Source organism: Babylonia areolata, chromosome 6, assembly GCF_041734735.1.
Source record: "Babylonia areolata isolate BAREFJ2019XMU chromosome 6, ASM4173473v1, whole genome shotgun sequence".
Lineage (NCBI taxonomy): Eukaryota > Metazoa > Mollusca > Gastropoda > Neogastropoda > Buccinidae > Babylonia > Babylonia areolata.
In genome coordinates this window covers 8,717,837-8,735,515 of record NC_134881.1, presented here as the reverse complement: position 1 = coordinate 8,735,515, position 17,679 = coordinate 8,717,837, and the positions used below count along the sequence as shown (strand labels likewise).

The following is a 17,679-nucleotide window of genomic DNA, read 5'->3' as shown; positions in this document are numbered from 1 at the left end:
CTGAATCAGATGACCATTCTGCAATGCATAACAATTACCAAAGCAGCCATGTGACCTTTCACATACCTGCTGCTTCAGTATCAAATATTCTTTTTTTGGAGGGGTTATGTCAGTGACAGAATCAAAATCTGATCTTTACAATTTTGCAGTTATTAGCCTGAATTTCTACATTTTCTTTGACTGAATTAAGTGCAGTATGTGAAGGAAGATTCTTGAATTCTTAGTTAATCATTAATGATGTGAAAGTCAACATGCAATGTTCAGATTCAAATACAAGTACCTGAACTGCCAACCATGTGCACATGTTTCAATGCCAAGGGAGAAAAATTATCTAGGATCTAGGCTTTCAGAAAAGTCCTGTGGCACTGCATCAGCCGATGAAAACTTCTGATGCTCTGGGGCCTTCCTTTTCTTTGATGATTATTGAACACAAAGTGAGTTCACCTAAACAATGCCTGGTGACACTGACAAAGATAACTGGTTGTGCAGCTTGAAAGAGAAAGAAAGAAAGATCTGAAAGAGAGACAGACAGACAGAAAGAAGGAAAGAAACAGCAAACACAACAAAGACAAACTAAAAAGACACGACTGACTCATTGACTGATAAAGAATGAAAGAAAGGACAGCAAAGAAAGGAAGGACAGACAGTACAAAGGGGGAGGGGGAGGAGGAGGGGGGGCGGATAATCTCATCCAGAAGCAATGACTGAATGTTCACAGGCTGACATGAATTCCATCAGACAAACTGTGAGTGGCAAAGTGTCTCTTCTCCTCTTCACCTTTTAGCAAAGTTTCTTGGGGTTGAATGTTCATTAAACAAAACAGAAGTGAACATTACAACATTGTGAAAACCTCAATGTGACATGGATTGATAATTTACCTGGTCATAACCTGAACCTAGATCAATTTAGGTTTTCAGTGTAATTTGGTCCTGCCACTAATCTGGCGACAGGTGACAAATTTGCAATCAGGGAGGGAGTGCTCTGCATCTTGTATGTTTTTGTTCCGACTGCAGTTTACACAACTACATTACTGATAACACTTCTGCCGAAACGAATGCTGAGCCACAAAGGAATGCTGCATGCTGACAAGCTACAAGTTCGACTCAAAAGGTCTATTGATCTGTACAATCATCAGAATGCACCCAAATGACATCAGATGCTGAATGTGAGAATGAGGTGGACAAAACTATCAAATTTCAAAAGAATTCATGAAGAAAGAATACTCTGAAAGGTGAAAAGATGTTCTTTTATACTTATCAAAGTCCAGTTTGGGAAATAGATCTAGATATGCACTAAACTTTTTTTCAGAAATCTGTATCAAGTGAGGCAAAAGTAAGGCTTTACTTTTTTTGTGGACACATTCTGACTTAACCTATTCAACCCTGAGGTATTTACAGCCTCAGCAGGCTTCCATGCCATATTAATGCAGAACAAAATGCAGAAATACTGTTTTTCCTCCAAATTACACGTGGATACATCTGGAAATACTGTAACAGTTAGTTCCCTTTCTTCGTGGTTTGTGCATATATAGGATTGTGAGGTCAGGGGCATAGCCCTTGCTTCTGGTACCATGTAACCCAGTACTACCTGCCGCATGTGAAGTCTCCCAACGACGGACAAGGCAGAGGAGGAAACCTTTCCCAACGGCTGTGAAGGCGGAAGAGGATGACCAAAGGGCAGGGGGAGCTCTTATCCTTGGCTGGAAGTCCTCCTAGGAGATGGAACTCCAAAGAAAAAACCTGCACCTGCCGAGGCCGTTCTACATGTGGCAGTATCTGCACCTGTGGGACTCTTGAGCGTCAGTAGGCGAGAGAGTGGGGAAGGGACTGCACAACTCGTCTTCACTAAAAAAAAGTCACCTGTGCTGGTCAGGCAGCCAGGCTAATGTCGGAATGACGAGCTTCGCTTCCTGGGAAACTGATGGCCTTGACTGCTCTCGCTGGAGGATGCTGTGCTCTAGTGGCATAAAGACGTTTGAAAACAAGAGAATGCTGGCCGTTAAGGAGAAGAGTGAGCGAAGGAAGCAGGGCTCAATTTCTGGAGACATTTTCCCTTGCAACACCTGTGGGAAGTGCTGCGCATCCAGAATCAGCCTCTTCTCCCATTTGAGAACACAGATAAACCTGCCTGCCTGCCTACTCATCTGTCGGTCCGACGGGAGACTCCATCATCATCTGGATTGTGAAAACCATTCTAATGAGACAAATTTTGACACCAGAGCACTCCTCGGACGCAAGGCTCAATACAGTAATAACACAATACCACTACTCAAAAAGGATCTGCTTCAAAATTACACCCATTATTGGAAAGAAAAAAATATATGGCATGTGTCGATAACCTGTTGCGTCTCTATTTCGATCACCCACCCCTTCCCCCAAACTGAAGACATCCATGAGACAACAGCTGACACGACATAGAAGTCTGACAAAATAAACAGTAAACAAAAACAGTAAGTTTAACCAAATAAATAAGTGAACAGTGTTTTGTTTTGTTTTTTCACAAATTTCTTCTCAGCCTTTGAGCATGGGTATGATTTGTTCCCATTCCTCAAGTTTAAATTTTTTTGTGACTCCACACAAAGTACTGGAATGCTTTCCACAATTCCAGTAAATGTTGTAGCCAACTTTGTGGATGTGTGTGTGAGTTCTTTTTTATTTTCATTTTTTAAAATTCACTATGACTGTAGCTATCTCTATTTATGTAGCATTCGAGTGTGTGAGGTGGAGGTGACTCGAGCATACAGATGAGATTTGTCTTACAGTTACACTTTGTGCATTCTATTTTTCTGATTAAGTATCTACACAGCGAGACAAGAAAAAAAAAGTTAGATGACTGCAGTGTAACAGTGCATGAATTTAAGGACTTAAAAAAATTACAGTGTCATGTCTCCTTTCAATTTGTTTCAAGTTGAATGTTATAATCCTTTGCTTTCAAACCTCACAATGACAAACAAAACAAAAAGAGAACTTGATAAAATCATTCATGTATTATATTTCAAAACAACCTCTTAAGCAAAACTTTCCAAAACATACATTAGCAGTGCCACCCCATATTCACGCAATGAATTCATGCTAACTTGTCCTCTCAATTTAAATAACAACCAAACAACAACAAAAAGATTCTAAACACAAACACACAAATGCACACACACACACACACACACACGTTCACACACACAGCAGTCCTTAGGTAATGCAGATTCTTTTTTGCATTGATTCAAAGTCAGTAATTCAAGTTCTTGGTTCATGAAAATTACAAGCACAATCAGAAATTATATTAGAAATAAGCCACTTATTTCATTTTCATTCAATTAGATCTACCACTGAGTTAATTTTCTGCTGGATGCCATCTCACTGTTCTTTCTATTACAATGAGAAAGTTGACATAGGCGTGAAAAGAGGAGCAAAAGTTCATCAGACCTAAATGTCAAACAACTTCCCCTTTCTCCACAAGAATATCATACTTTTGTTGACAACTTTGCTTGGGGTAAATTTTTAAATAACTTACAAGATTTGAAAACAATTACACAATGTTTGACATTAACACAATAAACATTAACTCCAGTATAAATGGGAAATTACACTCATATCAGTCTTATGTATAGATCGAAAACTCATGCCTTCAAAACAAAATATACCAGGAATATTGTACACCTATACACGGACTTAAAAATAACAAATATGCATGTCCATTGTTGCATTAAAATCAATGAGTTCATTTCTATAATTTCCATCAACTCAGTAACAAAAAATATTTAACTCTTCATCCTTCACTTACAAATTTTGTGTTCATTTATCCAAATGTCCAATAGCTAACTACCCTGTAAGTATTCTGACACTGAACTCTGTTTTTATTGGTCATTTGATTTTATGGTTTATAGTTCCATTCTGATCCTTTGTTTATATCCCCCAAATGTCCTTGTCCATTCTATATTTCTTTCCTGTCACATGCATATTTGTACAGTTCAAGCACTTTCTCTCTCACACACATATGCACACACACACACACTCATGCACACACACACTTTTTTTTCACATATAAAATCACTTCAGTGAACAGACCTTAAATTAATGACCAACCAACACACAGCAGTGTCACCTATCCAATGTTCTCTCCATATACAAAACATAAATTCCAAGACCGACCAACCCAAACATTCTTTCCATATCAACAAGAACAACAATAACAACAAACATAGATCGATGGAACACCTCAGGAAACTTAACAAAGAGCACCTACAACCCAAACCACCCTGTCCAGGTAAGCACAACAAAATAACAATATACACAACAAAATGAAGACAACAAATAACCAGCTTCTGATATCCTTGTTCACTCACACTCCACTTGCCCAGCATGCAAATCATTAGAACAATGCTACTGACACCCATCATCATAGCAGGTCCATTATCGACTGAGATCTGAAGACTGTGTGTGCCTTTCACAAGCGATGAGTGGAAGCATGAACACCACCCCATGTCAGCAAAAAGGAAGCTCCAGTTTGTACACTGTATACAATATATACACAAGCTGTTCAGAAAGGAGCCATGCATGTCATCACTGACCAATCACACACTTTTTCTCTGATGATCCGAAGGGGGGGGGGTTGAGGAAACAGGAACACATTTGATGAGACAGCTCCCCCCCCCCACCACATACCCCCTCCCTCACTTGCTCCCCATCATGACACTTTGGGAAAGCCGCGACAAGCAGCATCACTGTCCAGTCTTGCTGTCCGATGCACTGTTCTGCTCCAATATGCTTATCAGTTTGAGGTTGATGAGCCGATGGTCCATGACAACAAGAGTAACTACCAGCATCACTGTTACCATGGCCAATGGTTCAGTATCACATTAGGCTAACAAGTCGGTCATACTGTACACTGTGACAGCTGTACAAAATTAACAGCCCCAAAATTCTTCAGCCACAAAAACAAGAAGAAAAAAAAAAGTAATACTTCAACATTCAGTGTCATAACTGAAGAGTGAAAAATATCTTCCTGTCACTGGAAGTGAGGCAAGCCAGTTTGTCATTTTAAGTCGCATTCAACACAAGAAAAATGCCACCTCCATTCCATGTGGTCAGTGCACAACAATTTTCTTTGTTTCACAATACAAATGTACAGTCCTCTTACAAAAGTCAATGTCACAGATGAGGACTTCTTATTCACTGTTGCACAAAAGAGTGCCCTCAAGGCTGTTCAGTCTGTTCTTTGGCCACTTTTCACACACATGCACACTTACGCAATGGGAGCAAAAAATGGAATTAGATCCTTTGATGCAGAATGAGTGGATCCTCACATCTTCAATGAGATGCTGAGCAGCAGATAGTAGTCTAAAACGAATACTCCTCTGCAGCACCCACTCTTCTTTCCGCGACAGGTATAAATGAGCTGTGTCCTCAGGGGTTGGTCACTAACGCCTGACCTTTGTTTCTTGTTGATCACTGTGGTAAAATGCTGAGAAAGACACGGGCAAATAAAGGGCACCATGGGGAGTGGGGAGGCAGGGGAGACAGGGGCAGGTGAGGAAGGGCAGTAGATCACCCAGGTATCCTGTGTCACCTGCTGGCTTCTGTCTGCAGGCGGAGGATCAGGCTGCGTATATCACACCGCTTCCTCTCCACTTTGGACAGGGGGAACCACGACTCCAGCCTCATAGGGATGGAGAAGCTGGCGATGGGGTTCTGAAACAAAACAGCCACAATCAACTGGGTGTGTCCCTCAAATTTCTTCAACAATACTGCAACTGTCTGTATCTGTCGGGCCTGGTTAACACCGGGATATCACTATGAAAGGAAGCGTAGAGAACAAGCCTGTCACACGGTGCCAAACCTAAAATTAACCTTCACAGCAGCAGCCGCATCTTCCCCCACCTTCATCATCAGCACATGAAAAAATTATTCCAAAATCTGTGGCCTTTCATGCCCTGATTTCATGGTGACCTCAGTTTCCATCTCCCTTCACTTCTGTGCTTGGGGCGAGTCCTGTAAAGGTCTTTGCGTTGGCAGATTCATGGGGGACTCTCATTCAAGGGACGTGGTAGTTTCTTCACTCTGGGGGAAGATGCTCACTCAGTCTGGCTCTGCGACTATGCTGTTATTGTCGTCAGTAGAAGACTTAAAAGTTGGTGTTCTAATAAGTACAATAAACTAGAACAGACACTACTGAACACCAAGAAAGTGACTTGGCAGCAACAGGGGGTTTCCTCTGGTGTGTGGCCTCCTGGTGACTTATCCTTGATGATTCCCTGCAGACTGCCAACACTGAGACTGCGACAGATGAACCCAGGTGTGGCTGTGTAAGGGGGGAACTCAGAATGAGCGGCATGGAAGTAATGATGGTAATGCTACTGAAATGATGCAGAAGACAAGGCAGCAAAAAAAAAAAAAAGAGAAAGAAAGTCACAATCAACAACAATTGCTATCTTATATGGTTCTGAAACAGTCACAATTAACAGCCATTGCTATTTTATGGAATTCTAAAATCAGCCACAATCAACAGCAATTGCTAGTTTATGGGGTTCAGAAGTCACTATCAACAGCCATTGCTATTTCAAGGGGTTCTAAAGACAGTCACAATCAACAGCAATTGCTAATTTACTGGGTTCTGAAAAGTAACAGAACCCAAAAAGTTCCAATCAACGTTTATCTCCCACCCCTTCCGCAACATAAAGCTATGGTTAAGCGATGCTTGGCTTACCTCAAAGAAGCTCTCTGCGTACTGCAGCACAAAGACACCACAGTCACTGTAGTTGGTCTGCTGAGGAACCTTTGGACAGCCACCACGCACAGTCTTCAACATGTTGCGCTCTGTGCCTTTCTTCAAGTCCCACTCCACCTGAAGATACCTGTCGTTCGCAAACAATGAAAACATTAGCATTATCCGCACACGGGTGAACATGTGAATGTGCACTGACTACAATACACTGCCTTGTATTCATTTACACACCCCTATTATGTTGGGTTTATGCAGGTGGAATCACTATGCAGCTCTGCCAACAAGAACTGCCTCCAGACTATTGCAGTACTGCTTGAGACTGGATGAGGCAGCATCACTTCAGCAAAACCTGTCACATGTCTAATGACATAACATTTCATTGCCACACTGGTTGGTAACAATGTTCAAATTTTAATATTTTGGGACTCTGTTTATTCTAGCATACAAATAATAACTTTCGGGTGCAGTAAATCACAAATGGTCTTTCATCTGTCTCATAAAAACATTTCTGTTCAAGAAAATTTAAAACACAAATTTTGTCTGGAAGCATTTTTCCTTCATAGAAAGTATAATCATGAATCACATGGCAGACCATCCACAGCTGTTACCGATAACAATGAAAACATAAAGAAAGGGCAGCCACATGACTTCAATGGATAAGCTTGGAGCCAAGGCTTGACCTGCAGTAGTTTTGCACTGGATACTGAGACGACCACAGAAGCAAATTAGTGCAAAGTCAAAGAAGAAAAATAAACTGTTGCTATATTGTTTTTGTTTGTTTTGGGGTGGGTTTTTTTTTTCGTTTTGTTTCTTTTTTGCTCCCCTAAAATCTACTGAATAATACTTTCCTGACCGAATATCAACTATAACATCTGCAATTTTTTTTTTCCAATGAACTTTATCAGACTTCAGTGCAGTCTGCATTAACCCTTACTGCTAATATAAAACGTGTAACAGACTAATACAAAGAATCACAGGTTAATTAATCTGTTCTAGATAAAATAAATATTTTGTCATTAGTATCTCGATTCTATCATGCTATGTCACCTGCTGACCAAAAATAAAAAGCGTGCTCACTCTTTCAGGATCCTGATGACATTGTTTCTTGATGGGCCCATCAAAGAATCCATTATCAAGATACATGCTCTGCAACACACAAACATTGGACAAATGTTTCAAAAGTCTTGATATTTCCCAATATATTATTTACTGCTATCATTTTTGTATCTTATTCTGAGCCAAGCAGAGAATGACATCTATTTCACTGAATATGTTAACACACACAGCTTCAAACTACACACCCATTTTCCAAGCACCCATTTTAACTAACTTTTTATATATTTCCACCACCCAAATTAGTCAAATCAGTTTTATTATATTTTCTTACTCTTTTGACACCTAAAGTATGGCCCAGTTCAGCCACAGCTATGAAACTTCAACAAAGAGGTTTAGCTTTTCTCTAGCTATCACATCTTACATATTCTGATGCATCAAAATAAGCACACATAGACACAGACACACATACACACACACAAATTCACACACACATGCACACAAAAACACACACTGACACACAACAATATCACTTGTAAATAAAAGATGTTAAACAGATGCGCGCACGCGCGTGCGCACACACACACAAGGCACTTACTGTCTCAAGCCCACGTTGTACATCGATTTCTCCTTCTTGGCCGTTTCAGCAGAAATGACTTTGCCCAACACATGGTCCCCCTGTAAGGAAACAAGTCAGTCTCTCAGCACAAAGTCCCAAGTCACGTCTCTCAGCATAGAGTCCACCATTTTCTGAATCTTACATACAAACCCAATCAGGTCAGCAGGCAGAACATCGCAAAGCTTTCAGATGTAAGTATCAGAGATGGATGCAAAATGGGAACTGTTTTACAAACAAGACCACAGACACCTCCCTATTTTGAACACCACTTCAACTAAGTACAAGCCCCAAAACTGGGTGTATTTTAAACATGTCCAAAAAAAAAGGTTAAACTTTGTTTATATGCACATGGTGTGTTTTGCTTCACCTCAAAGACTTTCCCCACATCACTACATAACACTGCCGTATGGTCTTTCCCCAAAAAGACCAAACTAAACCCCTTAAAAATGCAGATAATCCACAAATTAGGCATTTTTGGTTGAAAAAAAACAACAATTCGCATTTGCTTTCCATCTAAAACGCAGCACACATTAACGCCCATCAAGATGTATCCATGCAGCTGAATGACATTTGTATGTGTGAGTCTCCCCAGATGATGTCTCACTCAAGTCTGGCTGAAAAATCCCAAGTACATGACTGACGGATCAAACTTAGGTGCCAGAATAATCAATTTATATGACTATGGGCCCTGAACAACAGAGAAGAAACCCACAGCTTCCCAGTCATCTGACTGCCATGCTAACTACTCTACCCATGTGACTGATACATTGTGACTACTGTTAGTATCTTGTGTCTTGTACCAGGAAATGACTTATCATTCTAAAATGCACAATTTTGATTCATATTTGTTCTGACAACAACAGAGATAACAGATCTGAACTACAATGAAGCCATTTGTCACAAAGGCAAAGGAATTTTTAGGTCTGAAAGTCGTTTCCTAATTCTACCATTTAAAATCGTACAAACTAAATTATCCGAAACGATTTTTTCAAGTATGTTGTTAAGAATACTAGAGTACAACTCAGATGAAATTCTGTATTCAGGGGTTAAAAGAATTAAGAGAAAGATTTTTTTAAAAAGCAAGTGTGTTCTTACATGTGTCTGTCCACATGCGTGTCTGTGTAGGTTTGTGTGCATTTGTGTTACATGAATGTGGGCAAGAGGGAACTGGGGTCTAAACACACAAGTACATGTATGTCCATGTGTGCAAGCATGTAAGTAAGAGTGAGGGAGGGAGGAAAGATCATGTGCATGTGCATGTGCATGTATGCATGCAGACCTGCCAACCCCAAACAAGATTTGATAGTAGCGTCTTTATAATCTGAGCGTAACAAACCAGTGTCTGACAGAAGCAGCAACAACACTCAACCATAGTCCCAATGGCTTTTGGATAGAACAAAGAAATCATCAGTGATGTTGAGTAGAACAAAGAAATTATCAGTGATGTCGCCTTTCCCTATTTCAGCACGGCCAGAAGTTTTAAAGTGTTGTAAAAAGGAAATTTTTTTCCACCACGTCATACTCAGAAGCCGAGCCAACACGCTACACAGAGCATAGACTTAACTCACAAAGAACAAATGCACCAGAACTATTTGCTGTTAGCTTCTCAGAATCACTATTGGGATGCTCATTTCCCTGGAGTGGAACGAGAGCTGGATGACACAATCTACTTCTCTGTAACAGGGGAACACTTAAAATGAGCTCCCACTGGCAGGGACCTATCACGAGTGATAGAATGAAAATTCCCACTGACTGAAAGAACAAAGCCATCTATGTCACAGGCCGAGTTTCTGGCTTCTTTCCCTTTAAGGCTGGTTTAGTTTGCTCTATATCACAGATTGACATAAGTTTACATTTGGGCCAACAGCAAAGTGGGAGCTGTATTATCAATGGTTTCTCCAGTCAATGGGAAACCATTTACAGCTTAGTCTTTTGTAAAGGACTATGACTCTCAAACTTGGAGGCAAAATTGCACTGGCTCTTAGTGCTGCAGCCTTGTGGGCTAGTTGGCCTTTGGGAACCATCCCAACGCCGACTGTCCTAAAACCCTCTTGGCCGAGAGAGTGGGGATGTACTTGGGCAAGACACTCTCCACTATAATCAAATTCTAGCCCAAATAGTCGGAACAGCAGTTGCCTCCTCTGCTGTTTTGATGGTCATAGTCGGAGACGACTGACTATCATATCATATATATAGTTGGCTCACTCTGTTTATCAAAGAAAAATCAAAGAACGAAAAAAACAAACAAACAAAAAAACCAAAAAAAAACAAACAAAAAAAACCACAAAAAAACACTGCTCAATTTTTGCAACTTCAGGAAAGCATTTCTTCAAGAGCGTAGTAGTGTATGTATCATACTAAATCTCAGCAGAGCATCTGCTCTCAAAACGTAGCAGTTGGCAGGTCTGTACATGGAGGCACATGTGCGCCTGTGTCGTACAGAGCAAGCACCAGTGACCCAACCATACCTTAGCACTTGTGCTTGGGGTGGTGGTGTCTGGCAAACTGTCCTGACTCTTCTCCTCCTCTGTTGGTGTCTGTGTCCAACACACACACACACACACACCGCTCTCTGTCAGCATCACTGATCTCCCTTGTAGTCCAATGTATAGCATATATGTCTATCAGTGTTCAATATATCAGACTTGCTCACCACTGTAACAGCTGTGGCTTTCTTTCTTGTTTGTTGTTTTGTGCAATTTGTTGATCATATTGTTTTGATCTGACAAAATATCATTATCTCCTCAGGTCTTGGAGTGGGCCCACACGTTCTACTTCACATTCAAACTCTTCACACATACAACCCTGCCCGCAATCTATACACAAAACAAACAAATAAATGCCCTCTGTTGTTCATGCAGCGAATGTATGCATGCACTGAACACACACACACATGTATACACACACACACATGCTCACACACACACACTCACACACACACAATCTGGCTGGTGTTAATGCCGGAAGGTATCAGCCAGAAACGAAGTATAGAAGGATCATGGATGTGTCTGCTCTGACCAACTCTCTCAACATGAGTACTGTCTGGTTACATCCTCCTACACAACCCAAGAGGAAAGAAAACATCACCCACCTTTGGCTGCTGAGGTGGAGTAGACATGGCATCCCCACCCTGCCCTACGTCCTCATAGAAGGGGGAGGAGGCTGGCTGGTAGTTGATGTGCTCCTGGGCCATCATGCCAGGAAAACACACCACCGCCAGGAACCAATGAGCCCTGGGAGGAGATTAAAAAAAAAAAAAAAAAAAAAGAAGATAATAATGTAGAAAGTATTCTATCTCAGGCTGAACGTGGTATGTCATCCATGGACACGCACACACAAAAAGGAAAAAAAACCACAACAGTATATAAACCATTTTTACTGTCAAAAGATATAGAGCACATATTATATACAAACACACACACCACACACACACACACACACATACACACGCATGCCCAACACACACTGCAGACTGCAAGACGACTTCTCACTTTTCATTGATGGGGATCAGCAGAAAGTCCTTGCTGAAGATGTCCACATGACGTGTCCAGGTTTTGACTCGACTGTGCCTCCTCTGGGGTGGCCTGCAAAGATAGCAAGGCATACATGTCTTGAGGAGACTATGCTTCTACACTGGTTTCACACTGCCTACAAGGATGCAATGTGAACACTGCATACATCAATGCATGGCACACTTATCTGTGAAGCGACTGGCTACCCTTCTGCACATTCAATGTTCCCCAGAGGGCTGCCAATGCCAAATGGCCTTTACTGCACAGCATTTAATGAAATATATGAGGTAACTATCATACTTTTACATATTATTCTGTTCTGAAGTGATGGTCTTTACTGCACAGCATTTAAGAACATGGGGTGACTATCATGCTTTTACATAACATTTTGTTCTGAAGTGATTGCCTATATCTACAATACATTTCTTTTACAAACAGTTTGTCAATGTTGGTTAATTTCTTTCATAATAATAAATAACAATAAACAGCCATTCATTCAGGTGAGGTCTTTGAAAGATCTGATGATTTACAGTCCCAACTGTTGTGAACCGTCACTGCATTTTTTAAAAAGCACTGCATAATAATGCATGACATGTTGGCCTGAGAAGACAGGCAATACTTCAACACCCAAGTCAAGTGCTTCTCAGGATCTTAAATAAACTATTGCTGCTACTAGTACTACGTATAATAGGGATCATCAAGACCTGCACATGGCAACATATGGCAAATTAGTGTGTGAAAGCACCACACAATTTTTTTTTTTTGGTCTAGATCTCTACTTTACGGAATTCATGCATTTGCTTTCCCCCCACCCCCCCCTGCTCTTTGTCTCAACTAAGTATCTCTGTCTTTGTTGCTTACAGCCTGGCCAAATTTTGGGGAAGTAAACAAAATCCACTCACGTCATCTTTTCTTCTTCATCCTGTGATGACTTGTTCTGGCGCTGGGTGAGGCGTTTATAGAAAAATGAGCTGAAAATGTGCGTTCTCTGTCGGTCTGCCTCACTCAGCTTCTCATTGAATAAATACCTGAAAACAAAACAAAACAGGAATGATAATAATAAAAGCATCAACAACAAACAACATTATCTCTATGAAATGAAACTTCACTTTTCAGCGTGTACTGGATCGGTTCCATTTTCTTTTTCTCAGAGTAACCTTCACTGTACCTGATTGGTATGAGTTAGGTACAGACAAGACAGAAGTAGAATACAATAACCAAAACTTTATAACTGTTTCTGAATTACCACACAGCACTAGGGTGGATCTGTTGCAGACAGATTGTTTCATCAGGCGGTCACTATACTGCAGCACCAGCCACCAAGTCAGAGAAAACTTGTGGATGAAGTAATCAATGAAAACAACCTAATGAAGCTCATTAACAGCAACTTGATACAGCCCATTAACACTGATTCAAAAGGAGGCCACCTTGTTCAATCAGTTAACATTTGATTACTGTGATAACTCAACTTCTGTGGTTGATTTTTCTTCTCTTTTTTTTCTTTTTTTCTTCTTCTTCTTTTTCAGCTGTCCTGTCTCTCTTGCTGGTTCAACAGAATTAATCCCATAACAATAGTTCCAAATCCTCCCATATGCAGCCAAAGCCAGTTTCATTCTGTTGTCTCAGGGCCAGCAGTCCACTGAGAACAAGTTATATCAGGTAACCATGAGGCCATACAATTATCACTCAGTCATGGAGCCAGACTTAGTGAGCAACCCCGCTGGAATTAAGACCACCATCACAATCCATTGATAAGTTGGTTCCCATAAAATTGTATCAACACCAAAGACTGACAAACAAGCAAAGACTTGCAATGGGGACTCGAAACACAGGACACCAGAAGAGGGCGAAACACAGGACACCAGAAGAGGGTATGAAAGCCTGAAGAATCTGGGACAGTTTTCTTAATTTTATGAGGGATGAGAATGATAAGAAGTTACATAGATGCATTGTAGGTTTGGATGGCAAGGCTGTACTCTGCAATGCATTGTCACCACACACATTACTGACTCTGTCTACTAAAGTCCAAGGAAAGAAAGGTGTGAAAAGGAGAAAGCAATCCACTGATGACTTACTTGAGATAGAAATCCAAAATGACATCATTGAGGAACTCCCCTCCATTCAAACAGTAGAGATCCTCATTTGTGATGGTGATGGCACCTTTGGCAGGGGGAGGCGGATATGACAGCAACCTGTTAGAGGTGAATGACAATCATTTTAATTCCAGAAATGTGGACACATCATCTTCAATACACTTTCACTCAGGTATCTTGGTTTACTAAAAAGACAATTTTAATCATTACACATTTCTGCCATCTAAAAATACAGAAGATGATTTGTGAATTCTTTGGCTTTGATCTACAGCATCCCTGCAGCAAAAAGAAAATGTTAGTCATGAAACGTAAATATCAAGTAATAGAAAGAAAGAAAAGCTTTGTATACACTAATGATATCAATGTGTACTTCTGTTGTTTTTTGACACAAGTACTCACTTTTCAATGGGACCCACAAACCCTGTCTTGGGAGAGGGGCTGCGGCTGCCCCGGCCTTCCTGGCTGTTCATCGTCTCGTTGGCATCGTTGCTCAAATCCCCACCCATGGACAAGGGGCCATTGGCCTCAATGGTCTGCCCCTCCACACCGCCTGTCCCGTAATCCCCCCTGTCGTTCACCACTTGGGCTGGGAGAGACTGGGTAGACGTCTTGTACTTCTGGTAGCTCCTCAGCATCAGCTCCCCAGGCAGGTGGGCCAGGACAGGGGGCGTGGACTTGACCAGCAGGTCGTTGGCTGAGTCGTAGTTGATCTCCTGCAGGAAGTCGCTCAGGTTCTGCACCTGGCTGTACAGCTGCAGCATCTGACGCATCCCTGGCTCGTTGAGCACCTTGTCCACGATCACCACAATCATGTTCTTCTGGATATCTGCAAAGTGTGAACTGACAGTGTTATTGATAAATCAATCAGAAATATCAGTATTCAGACAGCAAGAGAGGATGGGATCGGAGCGAGAGAGAAGGGGAAGAGGGGGCGAAAACTAATGCCCAACACTCAAAAACGGTATTTTTTCATTGAAAATTCAGTTTAATCTAACATAATTACCATAACACACTGACACAGACTCAAGCAGGGGTTTGATTCCTGTCCTGTGCAAACCCTTACCCAGCTCATGCATAGGTATATAAAGCAGGTGTAACTAGTGACCTCCCTTATATTACTGTCTTTTTCCAGCAGCCATCATCCATTCCTACAACCTGTGCATCCAAACAGCTACCTAATACTTTTTTTCGCATACCTTTCTCCTGATTCACTAATTCTCTATTGTTGCTGGATTCTGCACCAGTGGGCCGTGATATAGTAGGTGTAATTAAAACATGCTTCACTTCATAAACCAAGAGACATACAAAACCTCAACACAAATGACATGCAATCTATTCAGCCCCACCTTGACTGCCAGGATCGAACACCTCCGGAGAGTCTGGCACCATCTTCAGCAGGGACCTCAGTCGCATGCCACAGTCTGGGGTCACTTTGATGAATAATACTGGCTGAGAGGGGCTGAGGGAGAACTTGATCCATGTGACTTCCGTCACACAGAGGAAAAAGTCCAGCTCCTGTTGGGTTGTGTCACCTGTGTATCACATCACTAGCAAATTAGTTTCCCAGAAAAAAGATAAGCATTTCATATTTCTATTCCATGAAAGCTTCCTCTTTCTACTCTAGACCCCCTCCTCCATCCCCATTTTTCTTTTTAAGAATCACAGCATTGTACATCTGTTAGCAACCAGTAACGAAAATTCAACAGAGATCTGTTGTCCATACTTATAAAAACATTGAGACTTTTTTGTGCTTGTGATTGTGCACGTAAGTTCACACACACACACACACTCGCACACACAAACTACATGCACACCACAAATCCATTCACACACTCATGCAAATGTGCATAAACGTTCACACACACACATACATACATACATACACAGACACACACATGCTTGCACACCACAAATGCACTCATACATACACTCATTATAATGTGAACTGTACACAGAAGTTCACAGGCATGCACACACACAGACACAAAATATAAGCAGATCTCGTTATCCAAGAGATATAAAAAAAAGTCAATCCTTACCAAAAACACAAGTATTTCATGCTGTGGCAAGAATTATACAAATAAATCAAACTTCAAACTGAAGCCTAGTGTTTAATTCAAGCCAACAAACAACAACAGAAACAACAAATGATACAGTGTAAACTTTCATTCCTCATGAAATCATGAAAACAGCCAAACGTAAATTTCTGATACAGCAGCTTCTTCAAAAATAACCACCGCCAAGGAATGAAGAAAAACAATACAAATATATATTTCCTGGAAATTATGTCAGAGAGCAGCAAATTGTTTCAAGAAGAGAGCAACAAGGGAAATAGTGTATAGAATACTGATCAAAACGCATTATTTTCCAAATAAACGAAAATGACTGGCAGTGGACTCAAGAGGGAGAACAGGTGACCATGTCTTTGAGACTGGAATAACACTTGCAGCCACTCTTTGTCAAACTTCATCAAAACTCAGAAATCAAGCCAGTCCAAACACGCACATAATCAGAATAACCACAAGAGAATACTTAAAGGTGATAAACGGAATACTCACTTTTCACTTTGAACACAATATTCTGAGTTCTGAAACGCACTTCCAACCCGCTGGTTCTCATGCTACCAATGCGCACGCCTCTCACTTCAAAGAAGACACCGTCAACTGCCTGCGACTGAGAGACACACTGACCCGACTGAAACAAAACATCAGAGCATTCTTAATGACAACATACATCCTAGTGGGCTTGGTGGGACATTCATCAGGTAACATCAAAGGGTTCTTAATAAAAACATGCATCCTATTTCTTTTAGAAGGACATGCATCCTCTAATGTTTTTAATCAGGACCTTCATCACGCTGTTTTCAGTAAGCACACATTTTCATTTCATGACTGAAGGACATGCATCCTAATGCTTTTAATAAGGACCTTCATCACACTGTCTTCAGCAAGGTCACATTCTCATTTCATGCCTGAAGGACATTCACTGAAATCTTTTTAATAAGGACATTCATCACATGGTTTTCAGTATGGACACATTTTCAGGACTAAAGCCTGGAATGTATCCAAAATCCGGAAAACCAGGGGCCCAGAGTATGTCTGAATCAAGGGGCAATTCTCCCTGAGACAACTAGTTATGGGACTATGGCACCTTGGCTTCAAGCATTTTGTCACCTAGACACATTTGTGTGGCATGCATGTGTGAATGTGTGTGTGTGTGCACACATGAGGGGGATTTGGGTGTGTGCATGTCTGTTTCTGAGTGTGCATACTGCAATGAATAAGCCTGTTTACTCACCTTAGTCAAGAACAGTTAATCCCATCCCTTCAAACATGAGCTTGCAAATAAGCTGTGTATTGGAAACTATCTACCAAACCACAACCTTCTATTCAACCCAGAAATTCTAGAGGTTTATAAAATCTGAAGCAAGAAGCAACAATGAAGCTAAACTCAATCACATTCTAAAGTCAATCATAAAAATGCATCCTGCACATAATACTCACAGCATCCTGCATTTTATTTCGTCGTGAGGTGCCAAAGGAGTTTGGTTTGGAGACAGGGGCAGAGAAGAATCCATCTTCCTCATCTGGTGTATTTAGATTGGAGGCGACTGATGATACAGACAGTCGCTGACTGGTGTCCAAACTCGGATCTTCGTCTTCATCACTTGATATGGTGACTGTCA

General features: G+C 41.1%; 1 protein-coding gene across 2 annotated transcripts in view; it reads right to left on the bottom strand.

Annotated features, from left to right (window-relative positions):
- Window positions 1–673: 673 nt before the first annotated feature.
- Window positions 674–17,679, bottom strand: part of LOC143282710 (uncharacterized) — a 33,500-nt gene continuing 16,494 nt past the window's right edge. The window contains exons 9-21 of one of the 2 annotated variants that reach the window (XM_076588419.1): window positions 17,498–17,679; window positions 16,553–16,688; window positions 15,341–15,526; window positions 14,394–14,820; window positions 13,977–14,093; window positions 12,804–12,929; window positions 11,881–11,973; window positions 11,481–11,622; window positions 10,858–10,926; window positions 8,369–8,448; window positions 7,795–7,863; window positions 6,700–6,847; window positions 675–5,684 (exon numbers count right to left, since the gene is read on the bottom strand). In XM_076588419.1, the coding sequence (XP_076444534.1) occupies window positions 5,559–5,684; window positions 6,700–6,847; window positions 7,795–7,863; window positions 8,369–8,448; window positions 10,858–10,926; window positions 11,481–11,622; window positions 11,881–11,973; window positions 12,804–12,929; window positions 13,977–14,093; window positions 14,394–14,820; window positions 15,341–15,526; window positions 16,553–16,688; window positions 17,498–17,679 (1,901 nt within the window). In that variant the 3' untranslated portion in view covers window positions 675–5,558. Of the gene's footprint in view, window positions 5,685–6,699; window positions 6,848–7,794; window positions 7,864–8,368; window positions 8,449–10,857; window positions 10,927–11,480; window positions 11,623–11,880; window positions 11,974–12,803; window positions 12,930–13,976; window positions 14,094–14,393; window positions 14,821–15,340; window positions 15,527–16,552; window positions 16,689–17,497 lie in introns of both variants that reach the window. The other variant, XM_076588420.1, reaches the window with a different exon arrangement.